This window comes from Erinaceus europaeus, chromosome 9 (assembly GCF_950295315.1).
Source record: "Erinaceus europaeus chromosome 9, mEriEur2.1, whole genome shotgun sequence".
NCBI classification, from domain to species: Eukaryota; Metazoa; Chordata; class Mammalia; order Eulipotyphla; family Erinaceidae; genus Erinaceus; species Erinaceus europaeus.
This window is the reverse complement of record NC_080170.1, coordinates 77,949,849-77,969,666: the sequence shown is the minus strand read 5'-3', so window position 1 is coordinate 77,969,666 and position 19,818 is coordinate 77,949,849. Positions and strand designations below refer to the sequence as shown.

The 19,818-nt window shown below is 38.8% G+C and overlaps 1 protein-coding gene across 2 annotated transcripts in view; it reads right to left on the bottom strand.

Annotated features, from left to right (window-relative positions):
- Positions 1-16,154: 16,154 nt before the first annotated feature.
- CCDC14 (coiled-coil domain containing 14) overlaps positions 16,155-19,818 on the bottom strand; it is a 53,678-nt gene continuing 50,014 nt past the window's right edge. The window contains exon 13 of one of the 2 annotated variants that reach the window (XM_060198254.1): positions 16,155-18,516. In XM_060198254.1, the coding sequence (XP_060054237.1) occupies positions 17,592-18,516 (925 nt within the window). In that variant the 3' untranslated portion in view covers positions 16,155-17,591. The remainder of the gene's footprint in view (positions 18,517-19,818) is intronic. The other variant, XM_016190725.2, reaches the window with a different exon arrangement.

The window sequence follows — 19,818 nt, the reverse complement described above, 5'->3', positions numbered from 1 at the left end:
TGAATTTATTATCTCATGAAAGTGGTGAGAACTGGGAGGATTCTTTGAAAGTGCTACACTTGTAAAATATTTCAAATTTTTAAAATAAAATTTTATTTGTTTAGTTTTTTTTACCAGAGCACCATTCAGTTCTGATTACTCGTTAGGCCAGGGGTTGAACCTGACCCAACCAACCCATATAACTCCTATAAACTAACTACCTTATCTCCCGAGCACCAAAATAACCATCCTTATTTGGCTTATCACAAGTCTATAAAATATAAAGAAAACCAATAAATAATGACATCAAATGATGACCAGTAAAAACTAGAACAGCCACCTTTATTCCCTAACACAGAACTTTGTCCATGATCCTTAAGAAACTATGTATAAATGCCTTGTGCCTTGCTAGAAAATTTACAACTGGTGTTTAAGGGAAAGCATCTTGCTTAGCAGGGGTTAATTTCTTCCTTGATTCCTTTGCAGTGATGGAAACTTCCCTAGGGATGGGCACTTCCTTAGGATTTCAGCCTGCAGAACAGCCAACTTGCCTCTCAGAAGCTGTAGAATCCACACCTTACAGTAGCAGGATGCAGATATTTGAGAGCAGCTCACCACCTGAATTGGGGATGATTCAATAATCGATCCAGTTCAGAGTTCTAGGACCCTGGCACTGTCTCCATCTCCAAGCCAGAAACACCAAGAGAACAAGAATTTTCAGGGTATGAAAACCAAGCCTGCAAAGTCCCAGGGTACATACCAGGTCCCAACAGGAAAGGTAAATCCTTCAGTGGTCAAAGGTACCAGAACTACCAACTTGAGTAAGAATCATGAAATCCCAAAAGCCATGAAAGTCCCCTCTAATGAAGCCAGGAACAGCAAACATAAGGTCCCAGAGTCTGCAGATGGTGCCCCCAAGGCCAAAATGCAGCCGAAGAGACCAGGCTGCCTATATATGGGAGAGATAACCCATTGGAATGCAGCAGCCAGAGACAGGGCACCTGTGACCATGGCCAGACCATCTAAGAACAAGCCTCAGAAGAGCCCCCAGCAGGAGAAGACCAAAAAGCAACAGCAGCCAAGAAACAAAGTCAAAGTCAAAGAGAAGCCAGTCATTCCCAAGGTCAAGTGCAAGACACATCGATCTGAGCTTAGCCAAGAGACCTTTAAAAAGCCCTGGTGCTGTGCAAGTGAGACCAAACTGAAGGCTGCACTGGTAGGGAAGAGTGAAAAAGCAGGACTCTCTTTCTCCTAGGCCCTGGGAAATTCAAGCAAGCCCAAAGACCCACAGCCACCTCCAGCTATCAAACACTGGCTGGCTGGACAGCATAAAGGAAGAGTTCCTGGGAAAGCTGAAGCCAAAGCCCAGACACTGAATAGCAATGCTAAAAGAGAGCATTCGTCTCTACCCCAGGCAATGCTACTACCTCCTGGGAAGGTGAAGCTGATCCCTCTGCCTTTTCTGACCATAGACCAACCTTCAGCCCAACATGTTCTTCGGAGGCTACACACACTGGCCTCAACCCAACTGGCTGTGGCTCACTCTGCCAGGCCTGCTTCTATTGACCCAGCTCAGTCTGTGGATGTCCATCCACACTGGAAAGATCCTGCAGGTTTGCCATCTCCTGCCAGGCCAGCTTGGTCAAGTGCAAACAACCCATTGGGCCAGATTTCATCAGCCCTATTCAGCCTGCTGCTTCCAGGCCTACACCCTCCAAAACATCACCCTGCAGTTCTCTGCAGAGGAAGCCTATTCCTAGCACTGTGACCAAGCCCCAGCCTCTACACAAGCCTCAAAGCCAGTTTCTGCTCCAAGACTTCAGCTTCCAGCCAATACCATGGAGAGAGCCCAGCATTTCTGGGCCAGTGAAGTCAAAGCCCATCATAGAAGAGCAGAGGCTGGAGTGTGAGGCCATGAAGAGAAAGGCTCAGCAAGAACGGGAGATGGCTGCCAAGTACACCTCTTTGGGGAAGGGGCAGGTTTTTCACTGAGAAACAGGTGGAAATTACTTTATTCTAAGTTGATACAGCATGTGTTGTTAAAGCTGTTGGTGCCATTACCAACATTATTGCCATATTTACTTAGATATACATTTCTATGTTTATTCTAATATATCTTTAGTAGTTAATAAGTTGAATAAGTGTTACAGAATTTATTAGCAGATGAGTAATAATTTTATTTTTTTTAGTTTTGAGATGCTGCTGTGTCTGTTCTATCTAGGGGTTTGGGTCAATGGCTGAAAACTAAAAAGGCAGAACTGAAAGCTGAATGAAATTATGAAGGGGCGAAGAGTTGAGGAAAGAGGAAGGAGTTAGTTGAGGGTTAGGAGGGCACCTACATTAGTGACCTTATAGGACTGATAAAGAAACAAGATGTTAAGTGAGATCAACCAGAAGGAAAAGGATCTCACTTAACATCTCACCAAACAATCTCAACTGTAGGTGAAATTTAAGAAAATAGGAGGGACACACCTATGGACATCTAATATTTGATAAGGGGGCCCAAAGGATTAAATGGAAAAAGGAGGCTCTCTTCAATAAATGGTGCTGGGAAAACTGGGTTGTAACATGCAGAAGAATGAAATTGAACCACTTTATCTCACCAGAAACAAAAATCAACTCCAAATGGATCAAAGACCTAGATGTCAGACCAGAAACAATCAAATACTTAGAGGAAAACATTGGTAAAACACTTTCCCACCTACACCTCAAGGACATCTTTGATGAATCAAACCCAATTGCAAGGAAGACTAAAGCAGAAACAAACCAATGGGACTACATCAAATTGAAAAGCTTCTGCACATCCAAAGAAACTATTAAACAAACAGAGAGACCCCTCACAGAATGGGAGAAGATCTTCACATGCCATATATCAGACAAGAAACTAATCACCAAAATATATAAAGAGCTCAGCAAACTTAGCACCAAAAAAGCAAATGACCCCATCCAAAAATGGGCAGAGGATATGAACAAAACATTCACTTCAGAGGAGATCCAAAAGGCTAACAAACATATGAAAAACTGCTCTAGGTCACTGATTGTCAGAGAAATGTAAATTAAGACAACACTAAGATACCACCTCACTCCTCTAAGAATGGCATACATCAAAAAAGGACAGCAGCAACAAATGCTGGAGAGGTTGTGGGGACAGAGGAACCCTTTTATATTGCTGGTGGGAATGTAAATTGGTACAGCCTCTGTGGAGAGCAGTCTAGAAAACTCTCAGAAGGCTAGACATGGACCTTCCATATGATCAAGTAATTCTTCTCCTGGGGTTATACCCCAAGGGCTCCATAACATCCAACCAAAAAGAGGTGTGTACTCCTATGTTCATAGCAGCACAATTCATAATAGCTAAAACCTGGAAGCAATCCAGGTGCCCAACAACAGATGAGTGGCTGAGAAAGCTGTGGTATATATATACAATGGAATACTATGCAGCTATCAAGAACAATGAACCCACCTTCTCTGACCCATCTTGGACAGAGCTAGAAGGAATTATGTTAAGTGAGCTAAGTCAGAAAGATAAAGATGAGTATGGGATGATCCCACTCATCAACAGAAGTTGAGGAAGAAGATCTGAAAGGGAAACTAAAAGCAGGACCTGACCAAATTGTAAGTAGGGCACCAAAGTAATAACCCTGTGGTGAGGGGTAGACATGTAGCTTCCTGGGCCATTGGGGTTGGGAGTGGGTGGGAGGGATGGGTCACAGTCTTTTGGTGGTGGGAATGGTGTTTATGTACACTCCTAGCAAAATGTAGACATATAAATCAGTAGTTAATTAATATGAGAGGGGGAAAAATCAATTGTATGTCTCAAAGTTTTTCAAAACACAAACTGAATCTAATATATAGGCTGTGTATTTGATATGCGAACTCTCAAAAGCCTAGACCAAGTAGATTAGAAGCATACAATGGCACAGCTATATACAAGATACTGGATACTGTACAGCAAACCCTAACAAAAGGACTTTTCAAAGTTAACCCAATTACCAAATAATGTGATGATAACATTAACTATCGATTGTCTTTTTGAACCCTAAGACAGCAGGAACCTCACATCTCCACTATAGAGCCCCTACTTCCCCCAGTCCTGGAACCCTTGGATAGGGCCCAGTTTGCCACATGCCTCTCCCAATCCATATCAAATAATATTGCATCTGCCGATCACAACCTAATCAACGCAACGATTGCCACCTCAACATGCTTCACCTCAGACTGTGTCCAGAGACTTCACGTGTGGAATGACAACCCTTCAGCTTCATTACTCGAGTGAGACCTTTCCTTTTATAGTACACTCTAATTTCTTTTTTTTTTTCTTTTTTTTTCTTTTTTTATTTTTTATTTAAGAAAGGATTAGTGAACAAAAGCATAAGGTAGGAGGGGTACAACTCCACACAATTCCCAACACCCAATCCCCATAACCCACCCCCTCCCCTGATAGCTTTCCCATTCTCTATCCCTCTGGGAGCATGGACCCAGGGTCGTTGAGGGATGCAGAAGGTAGAAGGTCTGGCTTCTGTAATTGCTTCCCCGCTGAACATGGGCGTTGAAGTACACTCTAATTTCATCTCAGGTGGTTCACTTTCTAACAAAGTCCCAAAACCTAGATATACACCAGTTTCTGTGAGAGAGAGCTTATGTTCACACGTATCCACAAACTACTGCAAAATATATACCTGAAAGCAGAAGTACACTAGAGTTTGCAGTGAGTACCTCCCTAACACTTCCTCTCCACTATTCCAACCTTTGGGTCCATGATTGCTCAACAATTTGTTTGGCTTTGTATGTTAACTCTCTTTTTAGTCACCAGGTTCCAGATGCCATCAGGATGCTGGCCAGGCTTCCCTGGATTGAAGACCCCACCAATGTGTCCTGGAGCTCAGCTTCCCCAGAGACATACCCTACTAGGGAAAGAGAGAGGCAGACTGGGAGTATGGACCGACCAGTCAACGCCCATGTTCAGCGGGGAAGCAATTACAGAAGCCAGACCTTCTACCTTCTGCAACCCTCAATGACCCTGGATCCATGCTCCCAGAGGGATGGAGAATGGGAAAGCTATCAGGGGAGGGTGTGGGATATGGAGATTGGGTGGTGGGAATTGTGTGGAGTTGTACCCCTCCTACCCTATGGTTTTGTTAATTAATCCTTTCTTAAATTAAAAAAAAATTAAAAAAGAAAATAGGAGGGAAAGGCAAAACACCACACAGAACTTAGACTAGACATGGTCTGTTGCAACAAGGCCAAGGACATGTGGATGTGGGTGAAAGTAAGAGGTTAACAGGGCATTGGGGACCCAATGCAAGATGGCAGAGGACCTGGGTTGGTGGTGGCAGCGGTGTGCAAACACCTATCATGGAAAGATGAGAAATTTCACCCATATAGCAACTGGTTTGTAAATCAGTATTTCTCAAATAAAACAATAAAAAAGAAAATAAATAAGCTGGATGTTTATGATAAACAACACTATAAATTGCTCTCAGAAATAAGAGTAGAGGAAATGCAAGGTGTCAAGTAAGGGTTTAAAAAATACAAGTTCAATAGAGTGACAGAGTTTAGGCTGACCAGGAAAGAGGTGAAAGCTCTCATAGAGATTGGTTTTATGCCTCATGAATATTAGATTGGCATTTTAGTAGTCAAGAGCTTGAGAACACATTGCCAGAAAGTTTGGATCATCATATTCATGGATAATTATAGCTGGGTAAGATTAATAATTTGAGGGTCCCTTCAGGTCCTTCTCCATGCAGTCCTGTTACAAACATCACTACCAACTGAAGCACAGAGAAAATCCAGTGCCACCACTGGGGTGGTGGTAAGAGGGAAAGTGTTGGTATGCAGGGCATGTGCTCTCTGGGTCACCCTTCTAGAGACCATGGAGACTGGAAGGCATGGTGGAAAGACTGACTGAAAAGTTATGTGGGTGGGGAAAAGATGAAAAGAAATTGGATGGGAAGCCAGGGAGTCAGGGGATGGTTTGTATTAATAACATATCATTTACATTGATTTTTGAAAGTGATCATTTTTATTTAATCTAAATATAACTGTGTGTCCCAAGGGATTTCTCAGTAAGTTGTTTAACACAATTTATAATATAGTACAAAGTGTCATTAATAATAATAAAAAAAATACTTAAGGGTATTACTTTGTTGGAAACAAGTTTAAGATTTAAATCCATGAAAAAAAAAAATTTAAATCCATGGTTTCAAGCTACAGAATTGGGACTCCAATGTACATTTAGGGAGGCATGGGGTTTCGGGACCTGTCTCTGGCCTACAGAAGCTCTGTTTTTCTGAATTTCATGTAAGTCTATTTATATCCACTGTTTTAAATAGTCTAAACAAATAGCAACAAACATGATTACATTATATACTTCTAATGTTCTACAACTAATAATTAATAGGCTCTCTTTTTTCTCTCTCCCCCACAGACATTTTGTAGGGGGTTTTCTTAGGAACCATGAAGGGAAGTGCTATAAAGACTAGAGCAACAAAGACAGCATCTAAGGACAAAATGAGTACATGGTACATAAATCTATCTACTGTGTGGAAGAAATTGGAGTATTTTACATGTAAGATCCTTGATACATAAGTTCTGCTAAATAAATTTTCTGCATAATGGGAATCTACTGCCAGGCAATATCATCTATTTACAATCCTTTGTAGTAGCAGGTATCGTGAGTTGTATATACTGCATATCTGTAGATATGAAACTATAGTTCTTTATATTTTATTTAATGAGATAGACAGACAGATGGTAGAAGAGCAGTGCCCACCTCTAGCTTGTGATACTGAAGACTGAACCTGGGACCTCAGAGTCCCAGGCATGAAAATCTTTTGCATAAACATAATGCTACCTCCCCAGCCCGACATTATACTTCCTTAACAAAGCAATAAATAAAATATTTTGTTTTGTAGACAGAAGTGGATAATAGAGAGCAAGGCATATTAATTCTAATTCAAATTCACTGTGTGAAGTAAATATAGTAAAATACAAATATTTGAGTCAGCCACTTGGTTTGTTTTTGCAGCTGGGCTATTTAAACTAACTGTGCAACTTCAAACAATTGTGTAATAATGTTCAATCCCCAATATCACATGTGCCAGGGTAATACTCTGGTCCTCTCTCACACACACAAATAAAATAAGCATTTAAATAAGTAGATAAAACTCTCTACTTCATAGGATTCTTTTGAGAGTTGAGTAAGAAGATCCACTGAAAAGCATAGTAGTAGAGTGCTTGACATGTAATCATTTTCCCACAAGTAGTAATTAAGTATTCTGTGGAATATAAGTAAGTTATTTAACTATGCCATGTCAAACTGTACTCTGATCCCTGGAGGGCTAAAATGATTTCCATGATTCTGTGCTTCTGATAACCTTTGCTCATGTGGTCTTTATCCAGTGCCAGCTTGGATTATGAGCTGAAACTTAGGGTCCTGGGCAAAAGTCCACCTGATAGGTGGCAGCAAGAGATGTCATACAAACTAAGTGGAGGGTTGAGGTGCTAAAAGAAACTATATAAACCTAGAAGATCCTGGCCAGGTATGAAGCAAAAACCCAAGATTTAGCACTTGTGAATATCCTTAATACATTTTTGTTTACATTCTTTCCCTCACTTTTACAACTGCTTATTAACAGTCAGAAAACATTTTCATAAATTGTATTTTGAATAGACATCTAAACTGAAATAAGTAGCAGCATTGGTGTTACATGTGCTTTGCATATGTGTAGCCCCAGGTCAAATCCCCCATATCACATGGGAAGTGCCATGGTACTAGAAGCTCTGGTGCAGTGATGTCACTCACCCTCTCTCTGTATCTCCATCTCTCTATCTGAATGAAAAAGTTGGCCTGGGAGTGGTGAAACTGTGCATGTACAAGGCCCAGACTCTGAAAAACAAAGAAAAAGAAATAACTCATTCACTAAGTATCTTTATTTTACATTGCTTCTTTTCTTTAATCAGTTTAGTTTCTATATTTAGAGTTAAGCAGGGGCTGGGAGGTAGCTCATGTGCAAGGACTCCAAATTCTAACAGGATTCTTCTTAGAATTAGATTAAATAATTCTAAAGCTCATACAGAAAAAAGTGGCAAAGTAAATAAAACTATAAAGTATGAGAAAATATGTATGTAGCCTTATTGGGATATCAGTAAATTTATGTATTTAATTCAAATATATTCTTAAGGATATATAAGGTATATTTGAGGGACAGAATAAGTAACTGGTAATTATATTATAGTAGTTATGAAAAAGGTTTCTGTACCAAAGTGGTAGTTCAACGAGAAAACGATGAGCTATTAAAAAGTACAGGCACAATAAACTATCCATCTTGAAATATATTAAACTCAAAAATAAATTGCAAATGGATTAAATACTTTAGTGTCAAATAAAAATAATTTCTAAACTTGAAGAAAAATAATAAGTTACATATGTAAATCTTTTAACTAAGAATCTATAAAAGATAGGCAATTTGGTCACATACAGATAACTTTTTTTTTTCTAGTAGGTGACACAGTGGCTAGAGTTTAAACTTAAAAGCACAAGGCCCCAAATTCAGTACTTGACATCATATGTGCCAAAGTGGTATTCTGTTTCTCTCTTGCTCTGAGTTAAACAGAGACAAAGGGAGCAAGAGAAAAATACCAGCACCAAAGCTTCTTCCAGTGCAGTGGGGGCTTTGGGTTTTGTGGATGGCAAAGCAGACACCCTTCCAGGTATGCTATGAGACAAAAGATAGTAATGGACAAAGGTAACCCATAAATCCATTGTGATACTAAAGTTGCCACTGAAGTCTAACAGAAGAACGCATTTGGCAAAGGATAGCCCCTCAACATTAAGTTGGAGGACTTGAAGAGCAGGACCAACAGCTTGAAAGCTGTCAAGAGCTGCTTGTTGCTGGCTTTGAAAGTGACTGGGATCCATGTGGATTCAGTCTGCTAGGAAGGATCGTCAGTTTCCCCAATGAATGGGTACTCACGGGATGCACCTAACTGGTAAATAAATAATAGGGAAGAATAAAGTATTCATTGTGTCATTTACATATGAATAGATGATATCAGGTTAAAAAAATAGAAGGTGCTTTTTTCTTTATAAACATACTCTGTATAATGAGTGAAAAAATGCAAAGTTAAATTATTGGCACATTGTAAGCCCAATGGGTCAAGACATCAATTGCAGATATCACAAATGGAAAGACAGCTAGGTATTATATGACTCCTGATGAATAAACAGACATCACCTATAGAATTATCATTGCCACAAACATCAAATCTAAATCTGGCCAAGTTTTAAATTACACTGCCAAGTTATAAGAAAAAAAAAAACTAGGATGTGGGAAATATTACAGTACAACAGAGATGCAGTTTACACAACTCAGACTATGAGTACTGGCCACCTGGTTCTGGGGGATTGCACCCAGATCCTCATGCATAGTGAAATGTGCACTCTACTAGGTGAACTATTTCCCAATCTTTACTGCCAGATTTAAACGTTCAGACTAAGACATTGATAAACAATCTAGGAAGTGACTCAGTGGATAATGTATTGAAATCTTGGACATGAGGTTCTGAATTTGATCCCTGGCATCACATGTGCCAGAGTGATGCTCTGGTTCTTTTCCTTTCTTCTCTTTCATAAATAAATAATCATTTAAAAAATACTTATGGACTTCCGGAGGTTGGGCTACAGAACAGCAGCAGCTGCATTTTTCTCTTCTCTTCGGTCAACTAGGTATATCAAAGGAGACCACCTGGGACAGCAACAAGACAGGACTAGAACTACTTTGGGGAACCCACCAAATCACCAGAGCATCCAGAGACCACAACTATGCCTGGACCTCCAGGTCTACCCAATTGAGAAACTTCTCTAAAGAACAAGGAATATCAAAGATCACCTGAGACTGCAACAAGACAAAACTGGGACTACTTTGGGAACCCACCAAGTCACCAGTGAGTGAAAACACATGTGGCTTGTGGACAGTGAAGTGCCTAAAGAGAGATTCCTGGGGCTAAAGCCCATATCTACTTCCAAGTGGCTGGTAACAGTCTGGCAGTTTGCCAGTTGAGGAGCCACCTCCAGTCTATTTTTACCATCAAAAAGACTGCTGAAGGGAGAAGACTCCCCTAAGACTCACCAAATGCAACTGTGAGTCTCCATTTGCTACTGCCCTCAGTGGCTGAAGCACCAGGGGGTAAGTCCCTGTACTGACATCTGGGGCAGAGAACTGACCAGGAAAAGATCTACACCACAGTGGTCTAGCAGTGGGGCTGTATAGTGAGAGCTTTTCCACATTGTCCTCATGATGAGAACAGACTGAATTGCCTCAGAACCTACAAATATATACAAACTATAAACGGGACTTGTTTAGAGACTCACAGGGCCCAGCAGTGTTGCCCAGCTTGGTTCTGTCTGCCAGCAGAGAAGCTGAATTGAGCCTGGAGCTTTGGATCCTTGGGGTGTGGGAGTTTCTTTGCACAACCACTGTGCTATCTCTCCCCTCCCCTATTCTATCTCTTGGTAGGGAGTGATTAAGCTAAATAAACTACTTATAGGTAAAAAGCCCTCAGGCTACCATAGCCTATTTGGAAGAAAAAAGAACAAAAGAAGCTTTAAAAGCCACTGTGCTTCAACTCAAGGATTGAGATAACATTGAAACAACTGTTAATTTCCACACACCTTACTTAGACACAAGTCAATCCAGGCAAGAGTGACCAGTGGACTGAAAAGTACTGGGAGAAGGACCTCGAGATAGATAGTGCTTTCTTGAAGAACTGTCATCAGAAATGCTATAATAATGATTAAACCAAAGAGAAACATTGGAGAAATGAACTAGGACAAAAGTCCAGTTAAAAGCCTCCCAAAGGCAGAAACAGACGAATGAGATTAACATCTAAATGCTATTAAGGAGTCAGTCATAGGAGTGAGGAACAAGTTTGCAGAATTGTCATCAGAAATGCAGAAACAAGTGGAAGGATCCCGGTTCGAGCCCCCGGCTCCCCACCTGCAGGGGAGTCGCTTCCCAGGCGGTGAAGCAGGTCTGCAGGTGTCTGTCTTTCTCTCCCCCTCTGTCTTCCCCTCCTCTCTCCATTTCTCTCTGTCCTATCCAACAACAATGACATCAATAATAACTACAACAACAACAACAAAAAAAAAACAAGGGGCAACAAAAAGAATAAATAAATAAATAAAATTAAAAAAAAAGAAATGCAGAAACAACAGAGATGAGACTCTGGAGTCTCATCTGTTATTTCTGCATTTCTGATGACAATTCTTCAAGAAAGCACTATCTATCTCGAGGTAATTAGAGAGTTGAAAGCTGAAATCGCTGAGCTAAGAACACAACTAGCTGAACAAGCTAATATAGTATCAGAACAGGGTAACACAATAGTTGAGCTACAGAAAACAGCAGAGTGGATAGAGAACAGAAATAAATGAGGCAGAAAACAGAATTAGCAAGATTGAGGATGAATTAGAGAAAACTAAGAAAGAAGTAAACAATCTCAAAAAGAGATTAAGAGATTCTGAAAACAACAACAACAGAGAATATATAAGATGACTTCAAAAGAAATAATCTACGCATTATTGGTTTACTAGAGGAAGAGAGGGAGGGGAAGAAAGCATTCTTCAGAACATAATAGCTGAGAACTTCTCTAGTCTAGACAACATCAAAGACATAAAGGTTCAAGAAGCCCAAAGGGTCCCAAACAGAATTAACACAGACTTAAAGACACCAAGACATATCATATTTAGAATGAATAGGAATAAAGATAAAGAAAGGATCCTGAAGGCTGCAAGAGAAAAACAAAGAGTCACCTACAGAGGAAAACCCTGAAGATTAGCAGCAGACTTCTTCACACAAACACTACAGGACAGAAGGGAATGGTAAGATATCTGTTGAGTGCTCAATGAGAAAGGCTTTCAACCAAGACTACTGTATCCTGCTAGACTGTCATTCAGACTAGATGGAGGTATAAAAACCTTTTCTGACAAGCAACAGTTGAAGGAATCAACTATCATCAAGCCTGCCTTGAAAGAAGGTCTGAAAGGTCTCCTGTAATCTGATTGCCATAAACATGCCATTTATCAGAATGAAAGTCTGGAATAATGGCATTAAAATATCTTCAATCTATAATATCAATAAATGTCAATGGCCTGGATTCACCTATTAAAAGGCACAGAGTAGGAAGATGGATCAGAAAACACAACTCAACCTGATTTGTCTGCAGGAATTCCACCTAACTCAACAAGACAAACAGAGACTCAGAGTGAAAGGTTGGAAAAACTACCATACAAGCCAATGGATCCAAAAAAAAAAGGGCAGGAACAGCTATGCTCATAACTGATATGATAGATCTTAAAATAAATAAGCATTAAAACAAGACAGGGATGGATATTACTTAGTGCTCAGAGGATCAAGAGGACTTAATGATTATCAACATCTATGTACCCAAGGTGAGGCCATCTAAATACAACAAACATCTACTGAAAGAGTTACAGCAATATATTAATAGCAACACTGTAATAGTAGGGGACTTCAACACCCCACTCTCTCAGCTTGGCAGATCATCCAGGCAGAAAATCAATAAAGAAACAAAGGAGCTAAATGAAGAGATAAACTAGAACTATTGGACATTTTCAGAGTAAAAATGGTGACTTCACCATTTTTTGGCCATCTTGGATGGAGCTTGAAGAAATAATGTTAAGTGAAATACGTCAGAAACAGAAGGATGAATATGGGATGATCACATTCACAGGCAGAAGTTGAAAAATAAGATCAGAAGAGAAAACACTAAGCAGAACTTGGAATGGAGTTGGTGTATTGCACCAAAGTAAAACAGACTGGAGTGGGTGGGTGAGGGGGGGAGCTCAGATCCTAGAACAGAATGGCAGAGGACCTAGTGGGGGTTGTATTGTGTGGAAAAATGAGAAATGTTATGCATGTACAAACTATTGTATCTACTGTTGACTATAAAACATTAATCCCCCTGGGTGTCGGGCTGTAGCACAGCGGGTTAAGCGCAGGTGGTGCAAAGCACAAGGACCAGCATAAGGATCCCGGTTCGAACCCTGGCTCCCCACCTGCAGGGGAGTCTCTTCATAGGTGGTGAAGCAGGTCTGCAGGTGTCTATCTTTCTCTCCTCCTCTCTGTCTTCCCCTCCTCTCTCCATTTCTCTCTGTCCTATCCAACAATGACAACAACAATAACTACAACAATAAAACAAGGGCAACAAAAGGGAATAAATAAATAAAATAAATATTTTAAAAAAATTAACCCCCCAATAAAGAAATTAAAAAAAAACTGACAAACTAGAAGTATTAGAGAGAGTAAGAAGGTGAAACCTTTTCAAATTTTTAATGAAGACACCAATTGTACAGTGTAGTCTTCAATGCTTTGCTTACAATTATCCCTCCCACAAACCAGTGTGGTAGGTTGGTGAGATAAACTATTCCTGCACAGGTGACATGATACCCCCACCCCCAACTTTCTTCCTTTCTAAATGTTTACAAGACTTTAGTTTCTTCCTATCTTAAGCAGTCACATACATAAATTTGTTAAACAACTAGATTTTGCTTTAGAAATTAATAATAATAGGAATACAGAACAATTTGCAGAGAAGTAAATGCTACAGACTTACATGTATATAAAAAAGCTACTAGCATAAACTTAACACCAAGAGAAAAATCAAGGGAATTCTAGATGATAGTTTATTAAGGATTTTGCTAAGTCCAAAAAATAGTGATTGTCTTAATAACAAGTAGGCAGATCAAGTCTAACAGGTCTGAATATATCCTTGTTCATGTACTTAAGCTGATTACAGGGTATGAAGGACTGCTATGTAAGTTGATACATACATCAATACAGGTGTTTAAAAAGTAAACAAAAAGAAGTACCATGGGTTTGAAAAATAGATAAAAGTGTCAGAAGGAGCCCTCAAAAAGGATAGTCCAGAAAAGACTTGATCAAATAAGGTCAAACTGTATCTTCAGTGATACTCAAAAATACTAAATCATTGTAAAGAGTTTGTTATATTACTACCAAAAATTCAGGAAGTGACAGTAGCATGTTTCCAAAATGTTAATGGATGTCTCTTTTACATTCTACACCCAATATATCAATAAATAATAAATCCATCCTATCAGAGGCTTAGGGATACTCTACTAATATGTTTTCATACTTGCAGTATCTGAAGAATTTGGGAAAGGGATGGGACGTGGGGTAGGTCTGACCCTTCTTAAGACTGCAATGGTGAGACTCATGGTATGAAGACCAAAAGAGGACTACTGTGGATGTGGTTCTTTCTTTTCTATTCTGCACTCCACTATTAGCATTGTATTAAGATTTCACTTAGAACTTGTTAACATGAACTTAACCAAGAACTTAATTTTTCAGTTTAGCTATTGTTCAGTGTGACTCAAAATGATCAAACTGGAAACCTCAAAGTCATCTTTGCTTTCACCTTCTAAAATTTCAATCTCTTTTCATTCATGTTTACTATAAAAGGCTTAAAATTCTATAGACTAGAGCAATTGCTTTCTAAGTGGTCTGCAGCTTCTCCCTCCTAATTTCTATTTTATACCACCCCATGAAATTTTAAGAACACCCCAATTTCATCTAGTGTTCTCAATTTAAAAGAGAACATCAAAGACACCCAAACACTCCTGAAAACTTGATTAGCCACAATCCAACATATCCAACTCTTAAATTGTACCATATGTGTTATATTATAATCTGAAGTCCTCTCTATTTTGATAAGATTGGAGTACCCATCATTCTCTTAATATACCATCCAACCAACACCTACATTTTATTGTTATCATCTTTCTATAAAGGTAATCCTTTTAGGACATTCACAGGATTATCCAAATATTAAAAATTCCTCAACACACAAATACATCTTAATGTTTTTTAGGTCTTCCACTATCATCCTTTGGCTTCCATCTAAACTAAACTTCTATGAAACAATTTATTCTATCCATTTTGCTAGAGTCATAGTCCACCTTGAAATTTAATCAAATTCAAGGCTGGGGAGATAGCATAATGGTTATTCAAAAAGACTTTGATGCCTGAGGCACCAAAGGTCCAGGTTCAATCCCTAGCAGCACCATAATCCAAAACTGAGCAGTGTTCTGGTAAAAATAAATAAGTAAAAATGAAAATAAATACTTTCATTCTTTTATGCCATGTATAGGTCTTACATCAAATAAGTAGCCTTTATATCATATGTATTAAATACATATCAAACAGTAACGGCCCTTCTATTTTCCCATCTCATCTGTTCTTCAATCAAATTAACCCCAAATTAGTACTATCCGTAAGCATTAACTTTTTTTTCTTTTTTTTTTTTGCATAAAAGGATGCCTGTTTGTGTTAAGCACAAAATAGGGCAATCACCAGAGCTAGGTAGTGGCTCACCAGGTAGACAACACACATTACCATTTGTGACAACCTAGGTTCAAGCCTTGGATCACACATGCAGGGAATAAACTTCTCAAATGGTAAAGAGCTGTAGGTAACTCTCCTCTCCTCTCTCATCCTCTTTACCTCTTTATTTCTATCTCTATTCATATATATATATATATGCATGCAAAAGAAATGCTCACTGAAAATGGTGGAGTTGTGTAGGTATTGAATCTTAATGAGACCTCTGGTATAAAAAATAAACTGAGTATTTGGGAGGACACAGGTAAGTTTTCTTCCTTGTTTTACTATTTGCTATCTCTGAAGTGGTATAAAAGAGTGTAGGCTATTGCCTTCAAATAAACCAAGGGATCCATTTATAAATACTAAAGTAAGAAAAATTTAAATATTAATGGACAAGCTGTGAAAAGTAGTTTAAAATCAAATATTTGTATACTTAAGAAATGTCTATGTGTAGAACCTAGACATGTCAGAGACTACACCGGGGTTCACTTTAAAAACATTAACACGGGGGGGGGGGGGGGGGGGGAGGGGGGGGTCGGGCGGTGGCGCAGTGGGTTAAGTGCATGTGGCGCAAAGCGCAGGAACCGGCGTAAGGATCCCGGTTCCAGCCCCCGGCTCCCCACCTGCAGGGGCGTCGCTTCACAGGCAGTGAAGCAGGTCTGCAGGTGTCTGTCTTTCTCTCCCCTTCTCTGTCTTCCCCTCCTCTCTCCATTTCTCTCTGTCCTATCCAACAACGAATTGCGTCAACAAGGGCAATAATAATAACCACAACGAAGCTACAAGGGCAACAAAAGGAGGGAAAAAAAATGGCCTCCAGGAGCGGTGGATTCATGGTGCAGGCACCGAGCCCAGCAATAACCCTGGAGGAGGAAAAAAAAAAAAAAAAACATTAACACGAGGGGCCAGGTGGTGGCGTACCTGGTTAAGCACAGAGGTTACAATGCGCAAGGACACAGGTTCGAGCCCCCGGTCCCCACCTGCTGCAGTGGGAAAGCTTTGCAAGTGATGAAGCAGGGCTGCAGGTATCTCTCTGTCTCTCTCCCTCTCTATCACCCCTTTCCCTCTCAATTTCTGACTGTCTCTATCCAAGAAATAATCAACACTTTCAAAAGTAGCAGGGAAGGTTCTGGGACAAGCAGAACACTAATGCCTGCCCAAGCACTAAACACACTGACACCAGGCAGGTAACTTATATGGAGTATTAGTGCCAGCAGAACACTCAGTTTTCCAAGAGTAAAAATATGCTATTTATGAAGGGGGTTATACCAAGTAGTAGGAAGAGTAAGAGGAACAGAGACAACTTAGTTCATATTTCTTATAGACTGAAAATGTTCTCAGGTAAGTTGCTGAAACAATTGGTTTAGAAAGGCAGAATTATAACTATTATAAGATTTATAAACACTTACCACATTCAGATATTTTGTCATATAAGAATGACAAAAACCAAGTAAATATTTCTTATTGAAGAGACCTAAATTTCAAAACCTAAGGACTGTTAGCATTTTTTAGTTCAACTTTGCTTAAAGATCATAATTAAACGTGCATCAGATAAAAATAAGTAAAAGTGACAATGTTTAAAATATGGTACATTAGGATGTTATTTTGCATTTTCTTGGACCAATCAATGCTTTTAAAAGATACAGATATTGGCACTTTTCCTCTTAAAAGAGATGTTTATATATTTCATCAACAACACTAGCTTGGAGCACAGAGCGTATCACATAAAAATACAATGCACCATTGAAAAAGTAAACAGGAAAAAAAAAGAAAAAAAAAGAAAAAAGAAACAGGAATCATGAAAGAAACTAGTTTGATTTTAATAAAATTGGACCTAGATTCCCTTATTATCCTTCAGGATAAGAAAAGAATCCTCCCATGCTGCACCTTTACACCAGTTGGGTAAATAAGAACAACCCCTATAACTGCTAAGGACCAAAATAATATGTTATTTACAATAAATTTTACCCTTGTTATCTAAAAAATTCTTTTAGAAAATGTCAATTTTTCAAGATGACTTGTTTTTACAAGCTCCCATATCAATATATTCCAATAATCAATTTTATTCATACAATCTATTATTCCATAATTAACATAAAACATTATTTCTCTAAATAAATTTAAAGTATACATTCAATGTAATCAAGTTCTATTCTTAAAAAACAAAAAAAGTACTCAATCTGTTTACTTTTAAATTCATTTCTCCAGAAAGTCAGTCTTTAAGGACTCCTGGAGTCTTGCAATATTGGCATCAAGGGCTGCAAGACCACTTCGGAAGTCTTGTTCATCTCGGGAAGTGAATGTAGAAAAAGATGAGATGCTCCAATCTGACATCAAGTCAGAATTTAAAAAGCTACCTTCAGAGATGGCTCTATTTTTCACTTGAGTGTTGCTGCCCGGACAAACCGAGGGACCAAGCTGCACAGCAAGGTCCTCTGGCTTCTCGGTGGCAGATGGGATTTTACCAATTACTTCCTTTATTTTCTTGAGGAGCTGCTTATCCTCCAGATCAGCTGCTCTGGAAAGCTTCTCAGGTGTATCTTCTGCTTCCTTTTTGGAAAAAGAACAAACTCCAGCTACGCACAGTGTATTTTCTTTTTCAGAGATAGCAAGGCCACTGTTGCTAATCAGATGAGATGGATTTACACTGCTGTGAGACTGTGGGGATAATCTTTTAGACAGTGGTTTCTTGTCAGGAGTGCTTCTAGCAAATGGGATGTAAATTGTATTATCCAAATTGCACTCATCTTCAACTAAAGTCATAACTTCGATTTCCTCATCAGAATTTTTTGAAAGGGTAGAAATGATTCCAGGTGGTGATAGTTCCTCTGTGCTCCTACTATGCTGAGAGCCTTTAGAAGGCAGAATATCTTCACAGGATCTAGAAGGTACTGTGTTTTCTTCATTGTTAACTGTAGAGAGTGGCTCTGAATGTGTGAACATATTATCTGTTTCTAACTTATTTAGGTAGCTCATTATGGATGTGTGAATAGGGACTGGGTCATACTGAAGTTTTTCATGAATGTTCAGAAGTGATTTGGTAAGATTATTCCCCGGCTTGCATCGAGTACTGTCCACACTAAGATCTGAGAGAAGCTTTGCCATACTGCTCTGTAAAGTTCTGTTAAGAAGAATTTAGCACACTAATTATTTCTTTTTGCTCATTTCTTTCATTTATTTACATACACCTCATCTCTAAAAGAAAGGATTTGAGGTCAGTTCCAGGTTTCTGACATGAAAAAAAAGCAACTAGAAATAAAGTTGAAGAATATGCTTTGTAATGAGTATATTAAAATGAATGATTAAAAAAAATCTTCATCTGTTTTAAATCTAATATTATGTCTAAAAATGAAGTTCAGGACTATACTAAGGTACAAAGATGCTTTATTCTTGAACAACACTGAAAAATGGCAAACATACTACTCATTTGCTAGTGGATTCTGTTAATAATTATTTCTTAGCTCTTAGTATAAAAAATATATGCAAAAAACACTGAAACAAAACTGGAGAAGAAAGTATAACTAGAGATTGATTATCTGGAATAACTAGGTATCAGCACTAGCCAGATACCAGGAAAAGTGCAATAGAAGGAAAAACAGAGTCTGAAGTCAGACTGAACAGGAAAAAAAAATTCTAACATTAACTACTTGCTTTGATCTTTAATATTCAACTTTTCTGAACCTCAAGTTCCTAAACAACAAAATGTAAACACCAACTTGAAAATTACAATGAACACTAAACAAGATAAAACAACAATATAAATGGGATAAGTGCTTAACAGAGCTTCAGGTTAAATGATCACAACTATTATTAGTCCTACCAAAATTATCTAATACACCAGCCTTTAGTCTATTTGAATTGCATTATATTATTTCCTTGGTAGGGAAAAAAAAGCAAATAAAAAAAAAAGATATTAACAGGCAATTTTAAAAGATCACAACTAGCCGACAAGCATATTTTAAAAGTTCAATTTCTAATCAGAGACACTGAAAATTATTGCTCCCATGTGGTGCTTAGCTTAAGTCTAGGTCCATGCACATGCATTGCTCCACTGCTTGTGAAAATTCACTGTGCAGGCTATTTCCACATGGTGACTGGAGACTCATTCCCAGTCATGGTAAAGTGTGTGCTCTACTGGGCTCCCATTTTGCTTTTTTAATTTATAAGACTAAACAAAAACTTCCATCAGTGGGTAAACTTAGCATTTTAATTTTGCCACTGAAAATTCAGAAAATGGAGGATAGCATCAGACCCTATAAGACACTATACTAAGGCTGCCCACTGTGTTTCTAGAGGCAACTAAATGTGAGGTGAGCTAGTATAGGAGGTAAGATCTATGCCCAACAATAAACCAACATTAAGAAAAAGTCCTTGACAGTAATAGAAGAAAATTAGAGGGGGGTTTTTAATTAATTAATTAATT